At 42.3% G+C, this 20,144-nt stretch overlaps 1 protein-coding gene across 4 annotated transcripts in view; it reads left to right on the top strand.

Annotated features, from left to right (window-relative positions):
* The window catches only part of LOC135289144 (transcription factor RFX3-like), a 193,757-nt gene that overhangs the window by 60,199 nt on the left and 113,414 nt on the right, over nt 1–20,144 (top strand). For all 4 annotated transcript variants that reach the window (XM_064402541.1, XM_064402540.1, XM_064402543.1 and 1 more), the window contains exons 3-4: nt 1,830–1,927; nt 19,657–19,906. In XM_064402541.1, the coding sequence (XP_064258611.1) occupies nt 1,830–1,927; nt 19,657–19,906 (348 nt within the window). The remainder of the gene's footprint in view (nt 1–1,829; nt 1,928–19,656; nt 19,907–20,144) is intronic.

Here is a 20,144-nt window from a genome sequence, read left to right as displayed (position 1 = left end):
CCTGGAGGGGCGTCCAGTACACCTGGAGCCAACTGCCCTAGGGGTGGAAATATAGCCCTGCTATTTGCCATGGACTGATCCAGACGGCACTGCAAAAGGGTGAGGCTCCAGAACTCTTACAGTACATTGATGACATCATCCTATAGGGCAACACAGCAGAGGAGGTTTTTGAGAAAGGGGAGAAGATAATCCAAATCCTCCTGAAGGCTGGTTTTGCCATAAAACAATGGGAGCCCTAAATTGGGGAATGCCATTCCTAAACCATGACAGTCACACCCTGTTTGCCTGCCCTATTTGCCCCACTCCTGGTTGCTTCTTGAGTACGCCTTTTGTACCTGTAGGAGTTGGTCACCTTCACTCCTGGCGCTGCCCACACTGAGTTAGAGCTACTGCTTATCTAGCTTTTCACACTTCCTGATCTGGCTAAGGCTGGTGCGCCCTCTGTCTCTCTGAGCTAGGTTCACAGTTTTGCTGGTTTTTGAAAAGCTCTCTTAGCACGATCCTCCACTCCAGAACATGTCTGCCGGAGAAGTTCACCTCGGAGACAGATGATGATGCATCGCATGCATGAGAGACAGGGCATGGAGGTCTTGGTCAGTTCGTCATTCCAGATCTTTTTCTGTTCACTCAGGGAGAGAAGTCTTTTCTCTGCTATGCCGTGGAGTCCCACCCATGGGCAGTTTTTCCAAAACTGTTGTGGCGTGGGTCACTCGTCCACAGGCTGCAGTCTTTTAAGGTTAGGCTGCTCTATTTTGTGAGCAAGGGCCCTCTCTCTCTATTCGGATCTCCCACTAGATTAGAGTTTTCTCTGGCATCTACCCACTCCAGCATGAACACTTTTCTCATGGTCTGCAAGTGAATGTCTGCATCCCCCATAGACTTCATGCATTACAGGGGGACAGTTTGTTTCACCATAGTCCTCACTACGGCTTGCAGAGGAATCTCAGCTCCAACATTTGGAGCACTTCCTCCTACTCTTTCTTTTCCACTGACCTTGGTGCCATCATGTTCTTTTCCCTCACATGTCCTCACTTCCTCCTCTGACTAGAAGAAAAACTGCTGCTTGTAGGTACCACTGAAAACAAGTTCCACTAATTCAAAGAGTCTTGCAGGGTCCTGCAGTGCCAAGAAGTTGATTTTATCCAGGTTCTGCATCAGGGAGTTGCCTGCCACATTTTCAGTTGGCCACACAGCCCCACCACCACATGCGTGCAGTGGTGGCTGCCACAGCGCTTGCGCTATTTTAACGCCTCTCTTCATGCAGGGCGCTGGGAGGGAGAAGCCGCCACCATCGCCTCTGCCCTTCTGCCTGCAGCGTGGTTGGCTAGGGGCAGCCAGGCAGGCAAAGATTGCCGTGGTCCGTGCTGAGATGGCGGCAGCCGCAGCGACAGCCATGGCACCTCCCCACCCCTGGGGAAAAAAACTGCATGTGCGCTGTTTTGGTTTTCTTCTTAAATATGTCATCACAGAAGTGTTACCAACCTCTCTTAATTGGACAAGCAGCATGTCTGTCTTCAGAGCCATCAGAGACTGGCTCTGTTGGACATGGTGGGAGCTTCTAGCAGTTTCTCAGAGAAGCTCCTCCTGTGCCCCCCTCCCCCCGGCTACAAAAAAAAAAAAAAATCAGGCTATGCCAAATCAACACAGTACTCCACTTAGCATATTACAGACTTGCAGCACAGTATTGCATTCTGTGTCATTTAGTAATTGTGAGAACAGGGATGTCCCAAAATTAAGAGTATTTTTTAGAAACCATTAGATGCACTGAAGCACTAGTCATTCTTTTTATAAGCTAAACTATCCTATATTTCTGGTGTTCTTGTTTGTAGGTACAGCAAGTACAGACTGTGCAACAGGTCCAACATGTCTACCCAGCCCAGGTTCAGTATGTGGAGGGAAGTGACACAGTCTACACAAATGGAACAATGTAAGTTGGTTATTCATCTAAATTAGAATGTTTACTAAAATAATGCACTTTTCATGACATCATATGGGCTGCTATGTTTTAATTAGCAAAGAAAAATGTTGGAACAAAAACTTTATTTTTTGTCATATTAAATCATTATTTGAGTGAAAACAAGTAAGATTTATATCACTTGAATTAATCTAAAATGAATTCACGTAATTGTTACAGTTGGACAGTGTGAATCTGTATATGCAGTATTTTGTTGTTTGGGGAAAAAACGTGAGTTTATGGGCAAGTTTTAAGTTATGCTGATAGGAAGTATGATCTAAATTTGTCATAATATAATCATCTGTGTAATAAAGTAGTCTCCATGTGGGCCTCTATTCTTCTAGTTGAAATTATACTGGGAAGTTCCTAAATTGCTGAGGCAGTTGTAGTCATTACTTACAGAAAACAATTATATAATTTATTTATTAAGTGCAATGATATACATATTTATTATTTTTTCCAAAGGAAGGAAGGTAGAGGAAGGAGAATATGTCCTTTTGCTTCTCTCTCAGACTCTTCTATTTCTTGTGCTTTTCTTGCTTTGATGAACGTGGTTTTCTACCATCAAATTCCTTTCTCCCATGTTCAAACTTAAAATCATAGAATAATTTAGGTCAAAAGAGACCTCTAGAGGTTATATGGTAAAACCCACACACACAGTCAGAGTAGGACTAACTTCAAAGTTGCTCAGGAAGAACCTTCCCTCCCTCTTTTTCCAGGTAAGTCTAAATATATCCCCTGAAACTTCTGATATAAGGTTAAGGAAGAAGCAAAAGGCCTGTAGAAGACTTTTTTGGTGCCAGCAAATGTCTATTGATGATAATCTGGCATTGACACAAAAAAGTCAACAACACTTGGGTTCTGATACTGATGTTAACACTTGCAGCATCCTCTTAATGGACATATTTTGCCAAATTTATTCTTCAGATAAACTTTTTCAACACTCTCTTGTTCCCTTATTTTCTTTGCTCTTATAATATCTAAGCAATCTTCTGTCATAAATGGGTCTGTTAAGACATGCTTATTATTAAGAATTACCAATGTGTCCCTGTTTAAGATACTGTAAAAATGGAAAGTCGCTCATTACATTGTTAAACTGTAATCAAAGACTGAAAATATCTGTATAGAATGTCTGATCAGGATAACTTCTATTTGAAAAATGTCAGCCAAAGACACTGAACTGTTGAGACAAAAGAAAACATATTTCTTCATCCACATTTGTTGTTCTTTTAAAAGCTCTAGTTCTTCTCCTCTTTAAATTATGGGCAGTGATACTGAGAATGTATAGTTTATTGCAGTTCATGACATTTTACCTGACTTTATAGTTCAACTATATTAAGCAGAGGATTGTTTGTTTTATCCTGTTTATATGTTAATTACTCCAAAGACCAACGGATATCCTCCAGATGACACTAAATGGGGTATTTCCTTGCACCTGCTGCTTTTGCTATTAATTATATGAACTCTGGTTTCTAGTACCTAATCTATTAACAAAGAGTCTATTCCATTCCATATACAGGGCCTAGGATATGTGGTTGAAGGAAATTATCCTATTAAAACAGAAAGGAGCAAGTACTAAACCTATGGTGTGAATGGAAAATGTTCTATGACAAGTAACATGGATATTCTTTTATTCTCTTTTTTTGGTGATGTGCTAGCTTGATTCTAATGCAACCCTTAAGACCTCCCAAGAGATCATTTGCTCATGAAAACAGCAACTAGGCCCAGTCAGTGAGGAAGAAAGTAAAACATGAGTTGTCTGATTCTGAATAGTGAAACTGTGATTGAGTGAGCAGGAAAGGGTTCTGGTCTTGGATAAAGAGCTGATGGAAGCCAAAAACCAGTGGGTGGAAAGAAGGAAGTCTGGTGGCAGACAGAGAAATCTAACAAAATGTCAAAATGCATGGTTGTCTGGGAAAAAGAACTTTAAAAAACAAAACAAAAATAAAAATACTGACTGGATAAACAGCCCAGAAAAGTTGTCTCCATACAGGAGATGATGCCTCTATGATTTTCCTGGTGTAACTCCTTACGATTTCATTTGTAGATAACACCTTAAAAGGCTATGGAAGGAGGAGCTGGCTGATGTGACATAGCTTGTAGACCTATTTCATCCACCAGTAAGCTGTATTTTAGTATGGCTGATAATTTACCATAGAAAAATTTATGCTGTAAGGGACTTCCAGAGGTTATCTAGTCCAACCCTCTGTTCAAAGCAAGTCTAATTAGATCAGGTTGCTCAGGGACCTGTCCCATAAAGTCATGTACAGCTCCAGGGACAGAGGTTGTGTACACCTCCAAGGATAGGGGAGGTTCCTGAGTGTAGCAGCCACAGGGCCTGTAAGGCCTCCCTGGAGGTCAGTTGCCTAAGATAAGAAATGCCTAGTCACAATGACTGGACCAAGAAATCCCTCTTCTGCCTCGGACCCTTGTTATCTCTCTGTAAGACCATAGGTCATATTTACCTTGACCCTTTCTATTGGACTGTTTCCCAAAACCCACATACCTTATATAAACCCCTACCTCTGCCCAGTTTGCCAGAAGAGCTGTCACTGTCACCCTTCACAGAGGCTGCTAATAAAGACACATCTGTGGAACCTCATACAGCCTTCTCCTCTCTCATCCCTGCGTCTGCCGAGGCACTTAGCAAGCAAAGAGCTGAAATTGCTAAAGACCTGAATTCTCCAAAGAGCTGATCTCATTTAAGAGCTGAGCTGCTTGCTAAGTTCGCCTGAGGCTGGGAGCCTGCCTGAGGGACCTGGACAGGTTGTGCTTAGCTGGACTCCTCTGTCCGGGACACTGATGGCTGCCAGGGTCAGACAGATCCCAAGAACTCTGCCATTATACCTGAGGACCGGAAGAAAGCAAATGACGCTTCAATCTTCAAAAAGGGCGAGAAGGAGGATCTGAGGAAATACAGGCTGGTCAGCCTCACCTCTATTCCTGCGAAGATGGTGGAAAAAATAATCTTGGAAGCCATTTCCTGGCACACAATGGACACAGGGTGATTTGGAGTGGTCGCCATGGATTTACAAAAGGCAAATTGTGCTTGGCCAACATGCAAGCCTTCTACAAGTCAACTAGCTTGGTGGATGAGGGGACAGCAGCAGAAGGCTTTCAACGCTGTCTCATATAACATCATCATAGACAAGCTGACAAATTGCAAGTTAGATAAGTGGACAGTGAGGTGGACTGAAAAGTGGCTGAACTGCTGGGGTCAGACAGTTGTGATCAGAAGCCTAAAGTCTAGCTGGAGGTCAGTGTCTAGTGGTGTTTCCCTGGGCTGATCTTTGGGCCAATACTGTTTAACAACTTCATTAATGACCTGAACAATGTGACAGAGAGCACCCTCAGCAAGTTTTCAGATGGTACAAAATTGGGAGGAGCGTTTGATAGACCAGATGGCTGTTGTGCCTTCAGAAGGATCTCAATAGACTGGAGAAATGGGCAGACAGGAACCTCATGCAGTCTATCAAAGGGAAATGCCAGGAGGTCTATGTCTCTCTTGTACTGAGGACCCCAGAACTGGACACAGCACTCCAGGTGAGGCCTCACCAGGGCTGAGTAGAGGGGCAGGATCACCTCCCTCCACCTGCTGGCAATGGTCTTCCCAATGCACCCCAGGATGCCATTTGCCTTCTTGGCCACAAGGGCACTGCTGGCTCATGGGCAGTTTGTTGTCCACCAGGACCCCCAGGTCCTTCTCTGCAGAGCTGCTTTTGAGCAGGTCACCCCCAGCCTGTACTGGTCTCTGGGGTTATTCCTCACCAGGTGCAGGACCCTGCACTGGCCTTTCTTGAGTTTCAGACAGTTCTTCTCTACCCATGTCTCCAATCTGTCGAGGTACTTCTGAATTGCTGAACATCTCTCTGGAGTATCAGCCACTCCTCCCAGCTTTGTCATCAGAGAACTTGCTGAGGATGCATCTACCCTGTCATCCAAGTCACTGATGAATAAGTTAAACAATACTGGCCCCAGTATTGAACCTTGGGGGACCCCTAGTGACAGGCCTCCAACTAGACCCTGTGCCACTGATCACCACCCTCTGGGATCTGAGTTTCAGACAGTTGTCAATTCACCTCAGTGTCCACCCATCCAGTCCACACTTCCTGAATTGTTTAAGATTGTTTAGTCTGCAAAAGAAAAGGCTCAGGAGGGATCTTATCTGTGTCTAAATACACTGTGCATTAAAGATTGTTGTGGTTTAACCCCAGTCAGCAACCAAGCCCCATGCAGCCACTTGCTTACTCCCTCATCAGCAGGATCGGGGAGAGAATCGGAAGGGTAAAAGCTGAAGAACTCATGGGTTGAGATGAAGACAGTTTAATAGGGAAAGGAAAAGCCTCACACACAAGCAAAGCAAAACAAGGAATTAAGTCACTGCTTCCCATGGGCAGGCAGGTGTTCAGCCATCTCCAGGAGAGCAGGGGTCTGTCACAAAAAAGAGTGATTTGAGAAGACAAACACCATCACTCCAAGCATGCCCCTCCTTCTTCCTCCCACTTGATATACTGAGCATGATGTCATGTGGTCTGGAATATCCCTTTGGTCAGTTTGCCTCACCTGTCGTGGCTGTGTCTCCTCCCAACTTCCCACGCACTCCCAGCCTCCATGACAGCTTGGCAGTATGAAAAGCAGAAAAGGCCTTGGCTTTGTGTAGCCCTGCTCAGCAATAACAAAAATATCTCTGTATTATCAACCCTGTGTTCAGCACAAAACCAAAATGTAGCCCTGTACCAGCCACTGGGAACAAAATTAACTCTACCCTAGCTGAAACCAGCACAAAGATGGAGCCAAAGTCTTCTCAGGTGTGCTCAGTGAAAGGATGAGAGATAATGGACACAAACTGAAATGCATGAACTTCCACTCAAACATAAGAAAAATATTTTTTAACTCTAAGCGTGATCAAACACAAGACCAGGCTGCCAAGAGAGGTTGTGGATTCTCCATGGTTGATGATATCCAAAACCTGACTGGACAATGTTCCAAGCTACTTACTCTGATTGATCCTGCTTTGAGCATGGGCTGGGAAGGGGTTTGGACTAGATAAGCTCCAGAGACCCCTTTCAACCTCAACTACTCTACTATTCTACGTTTCTGTGCTTACACTTGAAGTCACCACAGAGAAGGTGTCATTTGTACAGGACTGAAAATCGCTGCAAGGGTAGCTGAGGCTCTACATCTTAAAATATGAATCCAACTTCATAAAGATATTCTTTGTTCCACAGAAAGGAATATAAAACTTGGTATTTACAAGAATTATACGGGACTGTAAACAGTAAACAAACTAAACATACAATACAATAATTTAGGAAGGAGTCTAAACTACAGGCACGATTTCCTGGAAGACCAACATGGACTTTGCAACTGATAAGATGTTAAACCAGGGGGGATCCCAGACATCAAACTGGGATGAAGGCAGGAATTGATAGAACTATACAAACTGATTAAGGGAATTACAGGGGAAAGAGGAAGCAGGGAGAGACAAAGAGGGGGGATAGACAGAAAGGGAGATAAAAGCTTAATCTCACTATCTGTCCTCTGTGTATGTGTTGCCCAACTGGCAACTATATACCACACACAGCTGCTCACTCACTTCCCTTTGCCCCCATCCCCATTGTGATGGGAAGGAGAATCAGGAAAGAAAATTAAACTCATAGGTTGAGATAAGAACAGTGTAATAATTGAAACAAAGTAAGATATAATAATAATGATGGTAATATGGTAATACTAATGCTACTGCTAATAGTTTTAATAAAAATGAGAGGGAGAGAGGAAGGTAAAACCCAAGAAAAAAAAATGATGCACAAAACAAATGCTCACCACCCACTGACCAAGCAGCAATTGGCCCCTTCTGGCTAACTCCTCCCAGTTTATTCACTGAGCATGATGTTCTATTGTACAGACTATCCCTTTGGGCAGTTCAGGTCAGCTGTCTGGAGTATGTTCCTCCCAGCTTCTTGTGCATCTCCTCCCTGGCAGAGCATGAGACACTGAAAAGCCTTTGGCTCAGGGTAAGCACTGCTCAGCAACAACCAAAACATCTGTGTTATCAGCATTATTCTCATACTGGATTCAAAAGACAGTGCTGTACCAGCTACTGAGAAGAAAATGAATTCTATCCCAGCTGAAACTAGGACAGTATGCGTGCAGCAAGGAACAGGTGCCAGCAGCTGGTGAGACCCATGTTTGTGTGAGTGAGATTTGGTGCCCAGCTACTGGAGTCAGACTGGGGGGTGTAGGCACCCTGGGGCCTGTGGTGTCAGCTACAGGAGTGAGTGAGGGTTGTACCATCAGTAGTTGGACAGGCTATAGCTCTGAATCATCATCATATGATTTGGGTTGGAAGGGACCTTTAAAGGTCCAACCCCGCTGTCATGAGCAGGGAATCCCTTTACGGTCAGGTTGTTCCTAATGCCCCTCAAGATGAGGTTTGTCTTCTTGGTTGCCAGGGCTCACTGCTGACTCATATTGAGCTTCCTGTCAACCAGCACCCCCAGATCCCTTTCTGCAAGGCTGCTCTCCAGCCACTACTCTCCTGATATGTTTTCTCCTCGAGCCAGGTCTTATGAGCTCTCAGAGAAACGTATCACGATGCTTTTATCCCCAATCAGCTTGTTCTGTTTATGCTGAATAATAAGTTTTGCACCTTTAACACTTGTTCCACAGAGTGAAGGGAGGAGGGAAGAAACACGCATTTTGTTTTCAGACACTGCCCTCACTCCTCCACATTCCTCCTCCTGAACTGTGTTGTTTGGGGATGAACAGAGTGGGACAGAGCTCTCCTTTGCTTTTAGTTAGTTTTAGCTAGCTGAGGCAAAGAAGTTCCCTGAACTGTGGGGTTTTTTCCCCCTTTTTTTGGACCTGTTTAAACCTGCTCTGGACTGAACACCAGAAGAGCAGTGACAACTCGCACTTGTGGCCCACTGGGCCGGGCCTGGGCCACAGCATTTTGAGTGCTAGAAGGACTGATAAGAAACTGAATAAGCCAAGCTGCAACCCACGGAGGGGACTTTTCTGAGTTTGTAATCTCTTTTAAAGCAGCAAGAGGTTTTATTGTTTAATATTGTTTAGGTTTTATTGTTTATTAAACAGTTTTTTTTCCACTTTTCTCCAAGGAGGTATTTTCTCCCAAACTGGTTGGGGGGAGGAGCCAATTAAATCTGCTTTTCTAGAGGAACCCCTTTGGAGGTTCTCTCCCAAATTTGGCGTGAACCAAGACGAATACATTTAGTGGCATCCAACACGTGGCCCGAGAAAGTAGAAAAAACCTTTACTGATTGCATGTTGGTTGTGCTTGCTCTGTAGTGAGTTAAAGCAGTCAGTAGCCATGTTGCTTGAATTCGTAATGTCTCTTGGGGTGGAGGCCTTCATGTGGTTCTAGTCTCTAGACTTTTGTGAGGTTACAATACCTTTCTGGTCACTAAGATTATTGTCCCTAACACGTAGTTTTTAAAGTAGAGGGGCATGGATTAGAATAGCTATTGTGCTGGGCTTGGTAATAATGATTTATAGACCGTTTACAAAAATACTAGAGTCTGTTTATAATATGTATAGTTTATGGTTTCTTCATCCTACCCTGCGTCCCAGTTCCAGTAGTATGTTTTGGGAATTTATTAATAATTGCACCCGGTTTGTTAGAGGAAGAGGAAAGAATGAGGCTTTCCAGCCTTTCCTTTCTTTCTTCTCCTTTGAATCTGTTATGTCACTTTTTGAAAATGTTCCATTTCCCCTGAATGTTAAAGAGACCATCTTTCTAATATTTAATCTGGTAAGCTTCCTCTATATAGTCTGCAGCTTCTCTAGAATGAAGGCTAAAATGTCCAGAGGACCTGATAAGACCCCTAGCTCAGAAGTAGACCCAGGCGTGGAAAATCCTGAGTAGTGTAGAAAATGAGAAAATATGAGCCAAACCCTGAAAGAATTTTCTGACTTTGTAAACTGAGATTTTCCACGTAAACAAATTTAAAACCCAGCTGAAGTAGAGAAATACATGAAAAAAAAAGTGCCATGATGACTCTAAAGACAAAAAAAACATTGGAAGAAGCTGGGCCATGGCCTATGCTTATCGCACGTTGCTAGATACTGTAAAGCAGCAAATAGAGGCAGGGAGGCAGGGAAATAAATCAACAGCTACCCCAGTCACTCAAGCTGCAGCCAACACCCCAGTTACTCAAGCTATAACTAAACCAGACAGTGAGCCTAAGACACTGGCAGTTGCCACAGGAAAGAAGCACACAAGCAAAACAAATCAGACAGTAACCCACAATGATGATCCAAGAGAAAGACCCTCAACACAAATTACTAATACAAAAGCCAAAATTAAAGCAACTGACACAAGATCAGAAGCCACTATTGAGTCCTATTCACTAAAAGACCTTTGTGGCCTAAGAAAGGATTACACTTGAAGACCTGATAAATCTATAATTAATTAGTTAGTCCATCTTTGAAATGCTGCAGTTTTAGATGGTACTGAAGCAAGGCATTTGAGATCCCTGTCACATGATCCTGTCATTGACCAAGGAATGGTGAGGGTGGCTAATCCTCACAGCCTCTGGGCATGGGTCCTGGGAAGTGTAGCACAAAGATACCTGTGTGCAGATGATCTCTATATGCAACAAACTCAGTAGAAAACCATCGAACAAGAGATTCGTCGCCTAAGAAAAAGAGCAGTAGCAGAGATTGTCTTCTCAGATGACGTAAACACTGTAAATCCAAACTTCATCCGTGACATAACAAAAACTTTTACGACTTGGGCCACAAGAATATACTCCTGCTTTAGCAATAATGAAACAAGATAACAGCGAGGAGACTGTGCTTAATATGGCAAAGAAGGTCCGAGCATATGCAAATGCTGTACATGGCCCAACACATTCCAGAATCGCAGTGGTGGAAACACGTCTTCAGAAATTAGAAGACAAGATAGAAGAGAATCACAAAAGACTCAAAAAGGAGATGAAAAAAAGCTTTCTCCAAATCTCAGCAGTACAGATCAGAAGTTCTAGTACCCAACGCAGACGTTCCCCAGATGGAGAAAGAAAGTACACCCCACAAGCTGAACTGTAGTTCTTCCTGTGTGATTGCAGAGAAAACATGAAAAGATAGGATAGAAAATCTACTGCTGCTCTGACCCAATGGGTTTGTGAACTGAAGACTCAAAAAAAAGTTCCGGAAAAGAACCAGCTCCAGTGGCCCATAACCAAACTGCCATATATCATGATAATGACAATATTTTCAATCCCCTTGAAGGAACCTCCAAGACATATGCCCAAAGAAAGAAAGATAACCAGGCTTAGAGGGGCCCTGCCTCTGACCAGGTAGAGACTACAGAAAACCGTGTTTTTTAGACTGTGAATTTGTTAGCCTAACACATCTGAACCACAAAAATATAAAGCTTTAGACGATACTGGTGCACAATACACATTAATCCCATCAAGACATGTGGGGGCAGAATCTGTTTCTATCATTGGTGTAACAAAAGAATCACAAAATTTTACTTTAGTAAAAGCTGAGGTGAGCCTGACTGAAAATAAGTAGAAGAAATACCCTGTTGTGACTAACCCAGAAACTCCATGCATTTTAAGCATAGACTTCCTCCGAAGTGGGTATTTCAAAGACCCAAAAGAACTCAAAGAAGCATTTAGAATAGCTGCTGTAGAAACAAAAAGCATCAAGCAATTGAACACCTTACCTAAACTATCAAAAAACCCATCTACAATAAGACTCGTAAAAATCGAAGAGCAACAAGTGCCAATTAGCACCTCGACAGTGCACCGCCGACAGTACCGAACAAATCAAAATGCTGTAATCCCCATCCACAAAATAATCCGTAAGCAAAAGAGCCAAGAGATAGACAGCAAGACCCACTCACCCATCAACAACCCCATTTAGCCTGTGCGTAAATGTGAAAGAAAATGAAAATTTACTGTAAACTATCGTGCATTGAATGAAGTAACTCTACCACTGAGCACTGCTGTACCAGACATGCTGGAACTCCAATACGAGCTAAAGCCCAAAGCAACAAAGTAGATGCCACTATCAATATTGCCAGTACATTTTTCTCCATTCCTCTGGCAGCAAAATGCAAGCCTCAGTTTGCCTTCACCTAAAGAGGCATGCAGTACACCTAAAACCAACTGCCCCAGAGGTAGAAGCACAGTCCTACCATCTACCATAAACTAATCCAAAATGCACTAAAAATGTGAAGCTCCAGAACATCTACAATATATTGATGACATCATTGTGTGAAAAAAGACAGCAACAGAAGTGTTTAAGAAAAAAAAGAAAATCATCCAGAGTCTCCTAAAAGCTAGCTTCACCACCAAAAAAAGCAAAGTCAGAAGACCTGCTCAAAAAATCCAGTTTCTAAGAGTGAAGTAGCAAAATAGACAGCGTCAGATTCCCACTGATGTCATGAACAAAATCACAACGTCTCCAGCATCCAGCAAGAAAGAAACGCAAATTTTCCTAAGCGCCATAAGTTTTTAGAGAATACATATTCCTAAATACAGTCAAATTGTGAGCCCTCTTTACTTGGTCACCCATAAGAAAAACACTTTCCACTGGGGCCCTGAACAGCAACAAAACTTTGCCCAAATTAAGCAAGAGATCACTCATACAGTAGCCCTTAACCCAGTCAGGACAGGACCAGATGTGAAAAACGTGGTCTACTCTGCAACCAAGAACCATAGTTTATCCTAAAGCCTTTGGCAGAAGGTGCCTGAGAAGACTCAAAGCTGACCACTAAAATTTTAGAGTCGAAGCTACAAAGAGTCTGAAGCCAACTATACTCCAACAAAAAAAGAAAAATTTTTAGCAACCTATAAAAAAATCCAAGCCACCTCCAAAGTAATAAGCACTAAAGCACAACTCCTCCTGGCACCCTGACTGGTGTACTAGAGTAGATGTTCAAAGCAAAAGTTCCCTCTACCCACCTTGCCACCAGTGCCACATGAAGCAAATAGATTACTCTCATCACACAGCGCACCCATATTAGAAAACTGAATCGCCCTAGAATTTTGAAAATAATTACAAACTCGCCAAAAAGTAAAAACTTTAGTCTCACTAATAAAAAAAAAACAAGAAGTGGCATGTGTTAAAAAAACGCCACCATATAACCAACTGCCAGCGGAAGAAACACGATACGCTCTTTTTACTGATAGTTCTTGCCGCATTGTGACAATAAATCAGAAGTAGAAAGCAGCCGTATAGAGACCCACACAACAAGTCACAGAGGCCACTAAAAAATAAAGTAGATCAAGCCAACTTGCTGAACTCAAAGCTATTCAACTAACCCTAGACATTACTAAAAAAGAGAAGTAACCAAATCTCTACCTCTACACTGCTTCATAGATAGTAGCCAATACTCTATAAAAATGGCTAGAAAAGTAGAAAAAAGCTAATTAGCAGCATAGTGAAAAACCAATTTGAACTGCTGATATAAGTGAAAAACCATTGCTACCAAAGTAGGGAAGTTACCTATAAAAGTCCGCCATGCAAATGCCCATGTCCCCAAGAGTAAAACCAATGAAGAGCACCAAAACAATGAGCAGGTAGACCAGGCTGCAAAGATAAAAGTGTCAAAGATAGACTTAAATGAACAACACAAGAAAAAGTTATTCCTAGCTTGATGGGCCCATGATGCCTCAAATCATCAGAGTAAAGATGCCACCTATAAGTGAACACAAGACCAAAAAGCAAATTTAACCACAGACAGTATTTCGCAAGTTATCCACAACTGTGAGATGTGTGCTACCATCAAGCAGGCCAAACGAGTGAAGCCCCTATAGTAGAATAAGCGGTAGTCCAAATACAAGTATGAAGAAGCCTAGCAAATTGACTATATCACACTACACCAAACACACCAAAACAAGCGCTATGTGCTGACCGTAGTAGAAGCCACCACAAAATAGTTAAAAACCTACCCTGTGCCTCATGCTACAACCCATAACATCATTCTAAACCTTAAAAAACAAGTCCTGTAAAGACATAATACCCCTGAAAAGATTGAGTCAGACAACAAAACTAATTTCAAAAACAACCTTATCAACACCTGGGCTAAAGAACATAACATTAAGTGAGTGTACCATATCCCCTACCACGCACAGGCTGTAGGCAAAGTAGAAAAATACAACAGACTGTTAAAAACCACCTTAAAAGAATTAAATAAAAAATCTTTCAAACATTTAAAGCAGCATCTTATCGTGTCAGTTTCCAGTCGGGCTGTGCCCAGTGGGGTGCCGTGGCCAGGATAACTCAGTGGAGGCTCAGCACAGCGGCTGAACTCCCAAGCAGTTCCCAGCTGCAGGCTGCCTAAGCAAGCTATAGTGATTTCAGCTCTCAGTGATTATCAGCTCTTTGTGATTTCAGCTCTTTTAGCTTGCTAGTGCCGCGGCAGACGCAGGGAGAGAGAGGAGAAAAAGCTGTATAAGGTTCTGCAGGATTCTTTATTGGGGTCTTCCACGAAGGTTCTCAGTGACAGCTCTTCTACCAAACCAGGCAGAATTAGGGGTTTATATACCCTACAGGGGTTGTGGAAATTGTCCAATAGTAAGGGTCAGGGGAAAGTGACCTATAGGCTTACAGAGAGATAAGCAGGGCCCAAAAGGTGGAAGAGAGGGGCTTCTAAGGTCCAGTCATCATGACTTGGCATTTCCTAGCTCAGGCTTCTCACCTCCAAGGAGGCCTTGCGGGCCCTGGGCCTGCTACAGCATCTAACAAAAGCCAACTGGTTAGTTAACACCTGAAGCTCTACTAACCAAGTAGGCCCTGCCCAATCTAAGCCTTTGGATAAGGTAGATAGAGACGAAGTCCCAGTAGTACATATCAGAAGTTTGTTAAAGAAAACAGTTTAGATCAATTCTGCCTCCAGTACAAACAAACCCATTCATAAAGTTGTTTTTGCTCAAAAACCAAGTTGCACATAGTAAATAATGTAAAAAATATTAAAAAAACGCAATGTGTACCTCAAGAAAATCTGATTGTTAAGTGAAAACTATGTATAAATATCACTATTTGCTGAATGTTACTACCATTGTCTGTGTATAGCTGTATATTGGATGTATAATGTATGTGTTGTGGAGTTAGAATATATATTAGTTTTAGTAATAAGCTGACGATATTGAAATAAGAGGTAGAATGTCCTAAGTTAACTATATGATGCTTTTAGCCCCAGTCGACTTGTTCTGTTTATGCTGAATAAGTTTTGCACCTTTAAAACTTTTTCCAAAGAGTAAAAAGAAGGAAAAATATGCACGCAGTTTATTTTCAAACACTGCACTCACTCCTCCACATTCCTCCTCCTGGACTGTGTTGTCTGCGACTAAACAGACAGTGGGACAGAGCTCTCCTTTTTTTTTTTTTTTAGTTAATTTTAACTATCTGAAACAAAGAAGTTCCGTAAACTGTAGGTTTTTTCCCCCCTTTTCTTTAGACCTTTTTAAACCTGCTCTAAACTAAACACCAAAAACAGCAGCAACAGCTCACACCTGTGGCCCACTGGACCAGGCCTGGGCTGCAGCATTTCCAACGCTAAAAAGACTGATAAGAAACTGAGTAAGCCAAGCTGCAACCCGGGGAGGGGACTTTTCTGAATTTGTCATCTCTTTTAAAGCAACACTAAGTTTTATTGTTTAATAAACAGGTTTTTTTCCACTCTTCTCCAAGAAAGTATTTTCTCCCAAACCGGTTAAGAGAAGAAGCCAATTAAATCTGCTTTTCTAGAGGAGCCCGTTTAAAAGTTCTCTCCCAGATTTGCCCTAAACCAAAACAAATACATCTGGTGAGACTGTTTTGGATGGAGTGAGAGCTTTAGTTAAGCCCTACCTTAGGCTCAGATTTTTGGCAGCAGCTCTACTTAAATGACCCTCACCTAAATCACTCTAGCTCCCAAGTTCTTAAGAATGGTTGATTAAGTCTACTGTAAAATGAGTTATTTATTGAATAGATATGAGGTAACAGACAAAAGGCCTTAAACAGAGTTACTTACTGCACAGTATAAACTAAAAGAACTACTAGTAGATGATATAAAACAGTGCATGACATAAAGGTACCTGTATTATAGCTAGCAAAGAAATAGTATAGATTAAGAGTCAATGTAATTTACTACCGAGTTAACAGTATACACAGAGTCCTTTCACTCAGCTGCCAGGAGAGTAACCCAAAACTCACAGTAGGAGAAAATAGTAGGCGATGGGACTTTGCAGTGGTGGTGAATTCTTCCCAAAGTGACTGCAGCCTATCTCCCTTCTGGTCCCAAGAGCGAGAGAGAGCTCAGAGCTGAGCCCAGCCCCTTACCCCCAGCCGAAATCTCACAGTATATCTGCCCTTCCCAAGAGAAAAGTCCCTGGATAAGGGGGTGCAGCTGGCTGCACCCCTTCCCCTCACTTTGGACACTTCTTTTGTGTCTCTTAAGTACTGGTCATTAATATCTCATAGCAACAAATGGGAGAAAATTCCCTGAGAGAAAAAGAAAAAAAAACCATCCTAACCTCCCTCAAAGATTAACTGGTTAATGAGGCCCAATTGTTTAATAGTTGGAAGGAATTGTGTAAAATTGCTGCTGTTCCTTTGACTTTTCTACTCCCTTCACAAATCCTTTCACAAAATGTAGTTCTATTTTAGTTTTCCCTTCTTTTTCATAATGTTATAAGTAAAAATTGATCCAGCCAATTAGATCAAAAATAAAAATAAAATTTATTTGTGACCGATATACAGTCCCAACCGCCAACAATCAAGAAGTAGCCCCGACCCCGGGATCGGAGCGGGTGAACTATGGTCCGGCCTCTATCGCACCGAATCCCCCTGTTCACCATAGAGGCCTGGCAGAATTCGGTTTTTATACTCTTTTTCTTGCCCATGGCAGAGTCCCTTTGTCCCCTCCCGGAGTCCTTCATATTCATGCAGTGTCTATTCTCTGTCCTGTGCTGGACAAAGCCACATCCGGGAATTGATGTGTATCGGTCTCCAGTTCCCGGAATCTTTCATTCAGATATATGTCCTTTATGGTCTTTTCTATCTGAGGTGGACATCTACATGGGCCATCATTGCTGGGCATTTTCTTGTTCATGCCATTAGGGAGTGCCCATCTCCTGTGCGGGCTAGGTTTTCTTCGTATATTAATGATGCACCTTCTCCTCGGCTGCAAGCTTTCCTGTGTGGCAATCACCCTCTCCCCTCGGCTGGCATGATCTTAAAGCTTCATTTTATATTACATTAATAATCTTATATTTCCAGCACAAATTACCCCCTTATTCATAACAATAATAACACTGTACATATTGCTGTCCAATTTAAAATTTCACTCTGCTGAACTACCTGAATGTCTTAAAATACAAATGAGCTCAGAATTTCAAGCTTCAGACAGAGGATTTCAGTGAATTTGAAATCAAAGCAAAGCATTTATAGGACTCCAGTATATAGGACCCACTTGGCTGACATTTTTTTGTCATGTTTACAGTTTTGTTATAGATGGATAATGAGATGATTGGCTTTCACAATGAAGGGATGAATATTGTGTGAATATTAAGAGAAGCTTTATTGATGTATAGTTATGTTATTGTAGTTTGTTGTTTAGATGTCCTCTGTTCTCCCCATAGTCCCCTTTCCCCCCCTTTGTATTGTTGCCATCAGACAGCCTGAGTTATCTAGGACAGGTTGAAAGAAGGCATGTACATGTGCCCCTGGCATGGGGCAGTTGAGAATGGGAAAGCTTGTTGCTGGGGGGGGGCATGGCATGACAACACCTGACCCTCCAATCAAGTTGCAAGAAAGCAGTCTCCACCAATAAATGGCAAAGAAGAGTTGACTGACAGACTTTGGGAGGGGCCAGGGTTGGCTGATTCAACCCCCCCCCCCCAGCATATAAAAGGCGAATCATCCATCTTGAAGAGGAGCTGTGTGGTAGGCAGCCACGAGGGAGGCTCCCAGGCCTGTTTTTCCTTATTTAGTCCTTTTGTTGTATTTTTCTTAAGGTTTAATAAACCTATAAACCTTTTGACATTTTTAGAGTGAGCAGTCGTTTCTCACAGTTTTCTAATGTACACAGTTCTTGTGGTTTAACCCCAGCCAGCAACTAAGCACCACACAGCTGTTCATTCACTCCTCCCTCCCTGCAGTGGGATGGGGAAGAGAATTGGGAAAAATGGTTTGATAGTTGGACTTGACAATTGTTGAGGTTGATGGCTGGATTTGATGATCTTAAAGGTCTTTTTCAACTTTGATGAGTCTATAATTCAGTGATTTTATGAATAGCAAACCTCATGGGTTGAGATAAAGAAAGTTTACTAAGATAAAAAAGGAAGAGAAAAAAATAGAATATACAAAACAAATTATGCAAAATGCAATGGCTCACCACTTGCTGATTGATTCCCAGCCCATCCCTGAGCGGTGATTCCAGCCCCCTGGCAAACTTCTCCCAGTTTATATGCTGAGCGTGACATCATATAATGTTAAGGGCTGGGAGGAGGGGCCTTAAAGATCATCTAGTCCCAAGTCCCCTGCCATGGGCAGGGACGCCACCCACTAGATCAGGTTGCTCAAGGCCTTATCCAACCTGGCCTTGAAAACTGCCAGGTTTGGGGCATCTACAACCTCCCTGGGCAACCTGTTCCAGTGCCTCACCACACTTACAGTAAAGAATTTCTTTCTTATGTCTAACCTAAATTTCTCTTTCAATTTGTACCCATTACTCCTTGTCCTATCACTACAGTTCCTGACGAAGAGTCCCTCTCCAGTTTCCCTGTAGGTCCCTTCAGGTACTGGAAGGTTATTATGAGGCCTTCACACAACGTTCTCTTCTCCAGGCTGAATAGTCCCAACTTTCTCAGCCTGTGTTTGTAGGGGAGGTGCTCCAGTCCTCCTATCAACTTCATGACCTTCCTCTGGACTTGCTCCAACAGTTCCATGCCCTTCTTATGTTGGGGGCACCAGAACTGTACTCAGTACTCCAGATGGGGTCTCAAAAGAGATGAGTAAAGGGGGAGAATCGCCTCCTTCAACCTGCTGCCAATTCTCCTTTTGATGCAGTCCAGGATGTGGTTGACTTCCTGGGCTGTGAGCTCACACATGGAATATCCTTTTTGTCAGTTTGGGTCAGATGTCCTGGCTGTGCCTCCTCCTAGCTTCTTGTGCAGTCCCAGCCTTCTTGCTGGCTGGACATGAGAAGCTGAAAAGTCCTTGACTTAGTATAAGCACCACATAGCAACAACTAAAACATCAGTATCTTATCAACATTATTCTCATCCTAAATCCAAAACACAGCACTGTATCAACTTCTACGAAGAAAATTACTTCTATTCCAGGTGAAAACAGTATAGAAAATAAATGTCATATAAATAAAAATCCAGCTTTGACTGGAAGATTTTAAAAGTTAAAACAGTTTTTTAAATTACTGTATAATATATTAATACTTGAATGAGATCTTCCTCTCATATCTTCAATTTTTGTCATACTTTTTTCCACCCATCTTCAGATTGGGCTAAAATAATTTTCTGTTAAGTTTAATGAATACTTATTTTAACAGTGAGTCCAAGTTAATTACTCAGTACTTTGACATATTAAATGTTATTTTGTATAGATGCGGGGGTTTTTTGCCAATCTTGTTAAGTTTGGTTATAGCAACTGTACATTCTTTTCTACAATGATGTTTCCCTCACTTAATTCAAATAAATAACTATTACTTCTTTTATTTTCTTTTCCTGAAGTCGAACAACTTATCCTTACACGGAAACCCAGATGTATAGCCAAAACACTGGGGGAAATTACTTCGAAGGAAGTTCTGCACAGGCAACTACAGTGGTCTCCTCTCATAGTATGGTGGGCACCGGAGGGATTCAGATGGGTGTTGCAGGAGGACAGCTCATTAGCAACTCAGGAGGGACCTATCTGATTGGCAATTCAGTGGAAAATTCTGGTCATTCAGTGACTCATACAACACGGGCCTCCCCAGCTACAGTAAGTACTTCAGAACTATGTTAAATCTTTGGGGATATTTCTTAATCACTATGATGTTCTGGCATGCTGACATGTTTCTGTAGCAAAAAGCATATTATGTTGGCAGAATTAGTAATACATGACTTTGTCTTGCAAATATTTACATTTAGTTTAACTCTGTACATGTAAGTAGTATAGTGCTGTCATGGTTTAATCCCAGCTGGCAACTAAGCACCATACAGACACTCACTCTCACCCA

The sequence above is a fragment of the Passer domesticus genome, chromosome W, assembly GCF_036417665.1.
Source record: "Passer domesticus isolate bPasDom1 chromosome W, bPasDom1.hap1, whole genome shotgun sequence".
Classification (NCBI taxonomy): Eukaryota; Metazoa; Chordata; class Aves; order Passeriformes; family Passeridae; genus Passer; species Passer domesticus.
The sequence above is the reverse complement of the archived record's forward strand: the minus strand, read 5'-3'. Positions and strand labels throughout refer to the sequence as shown.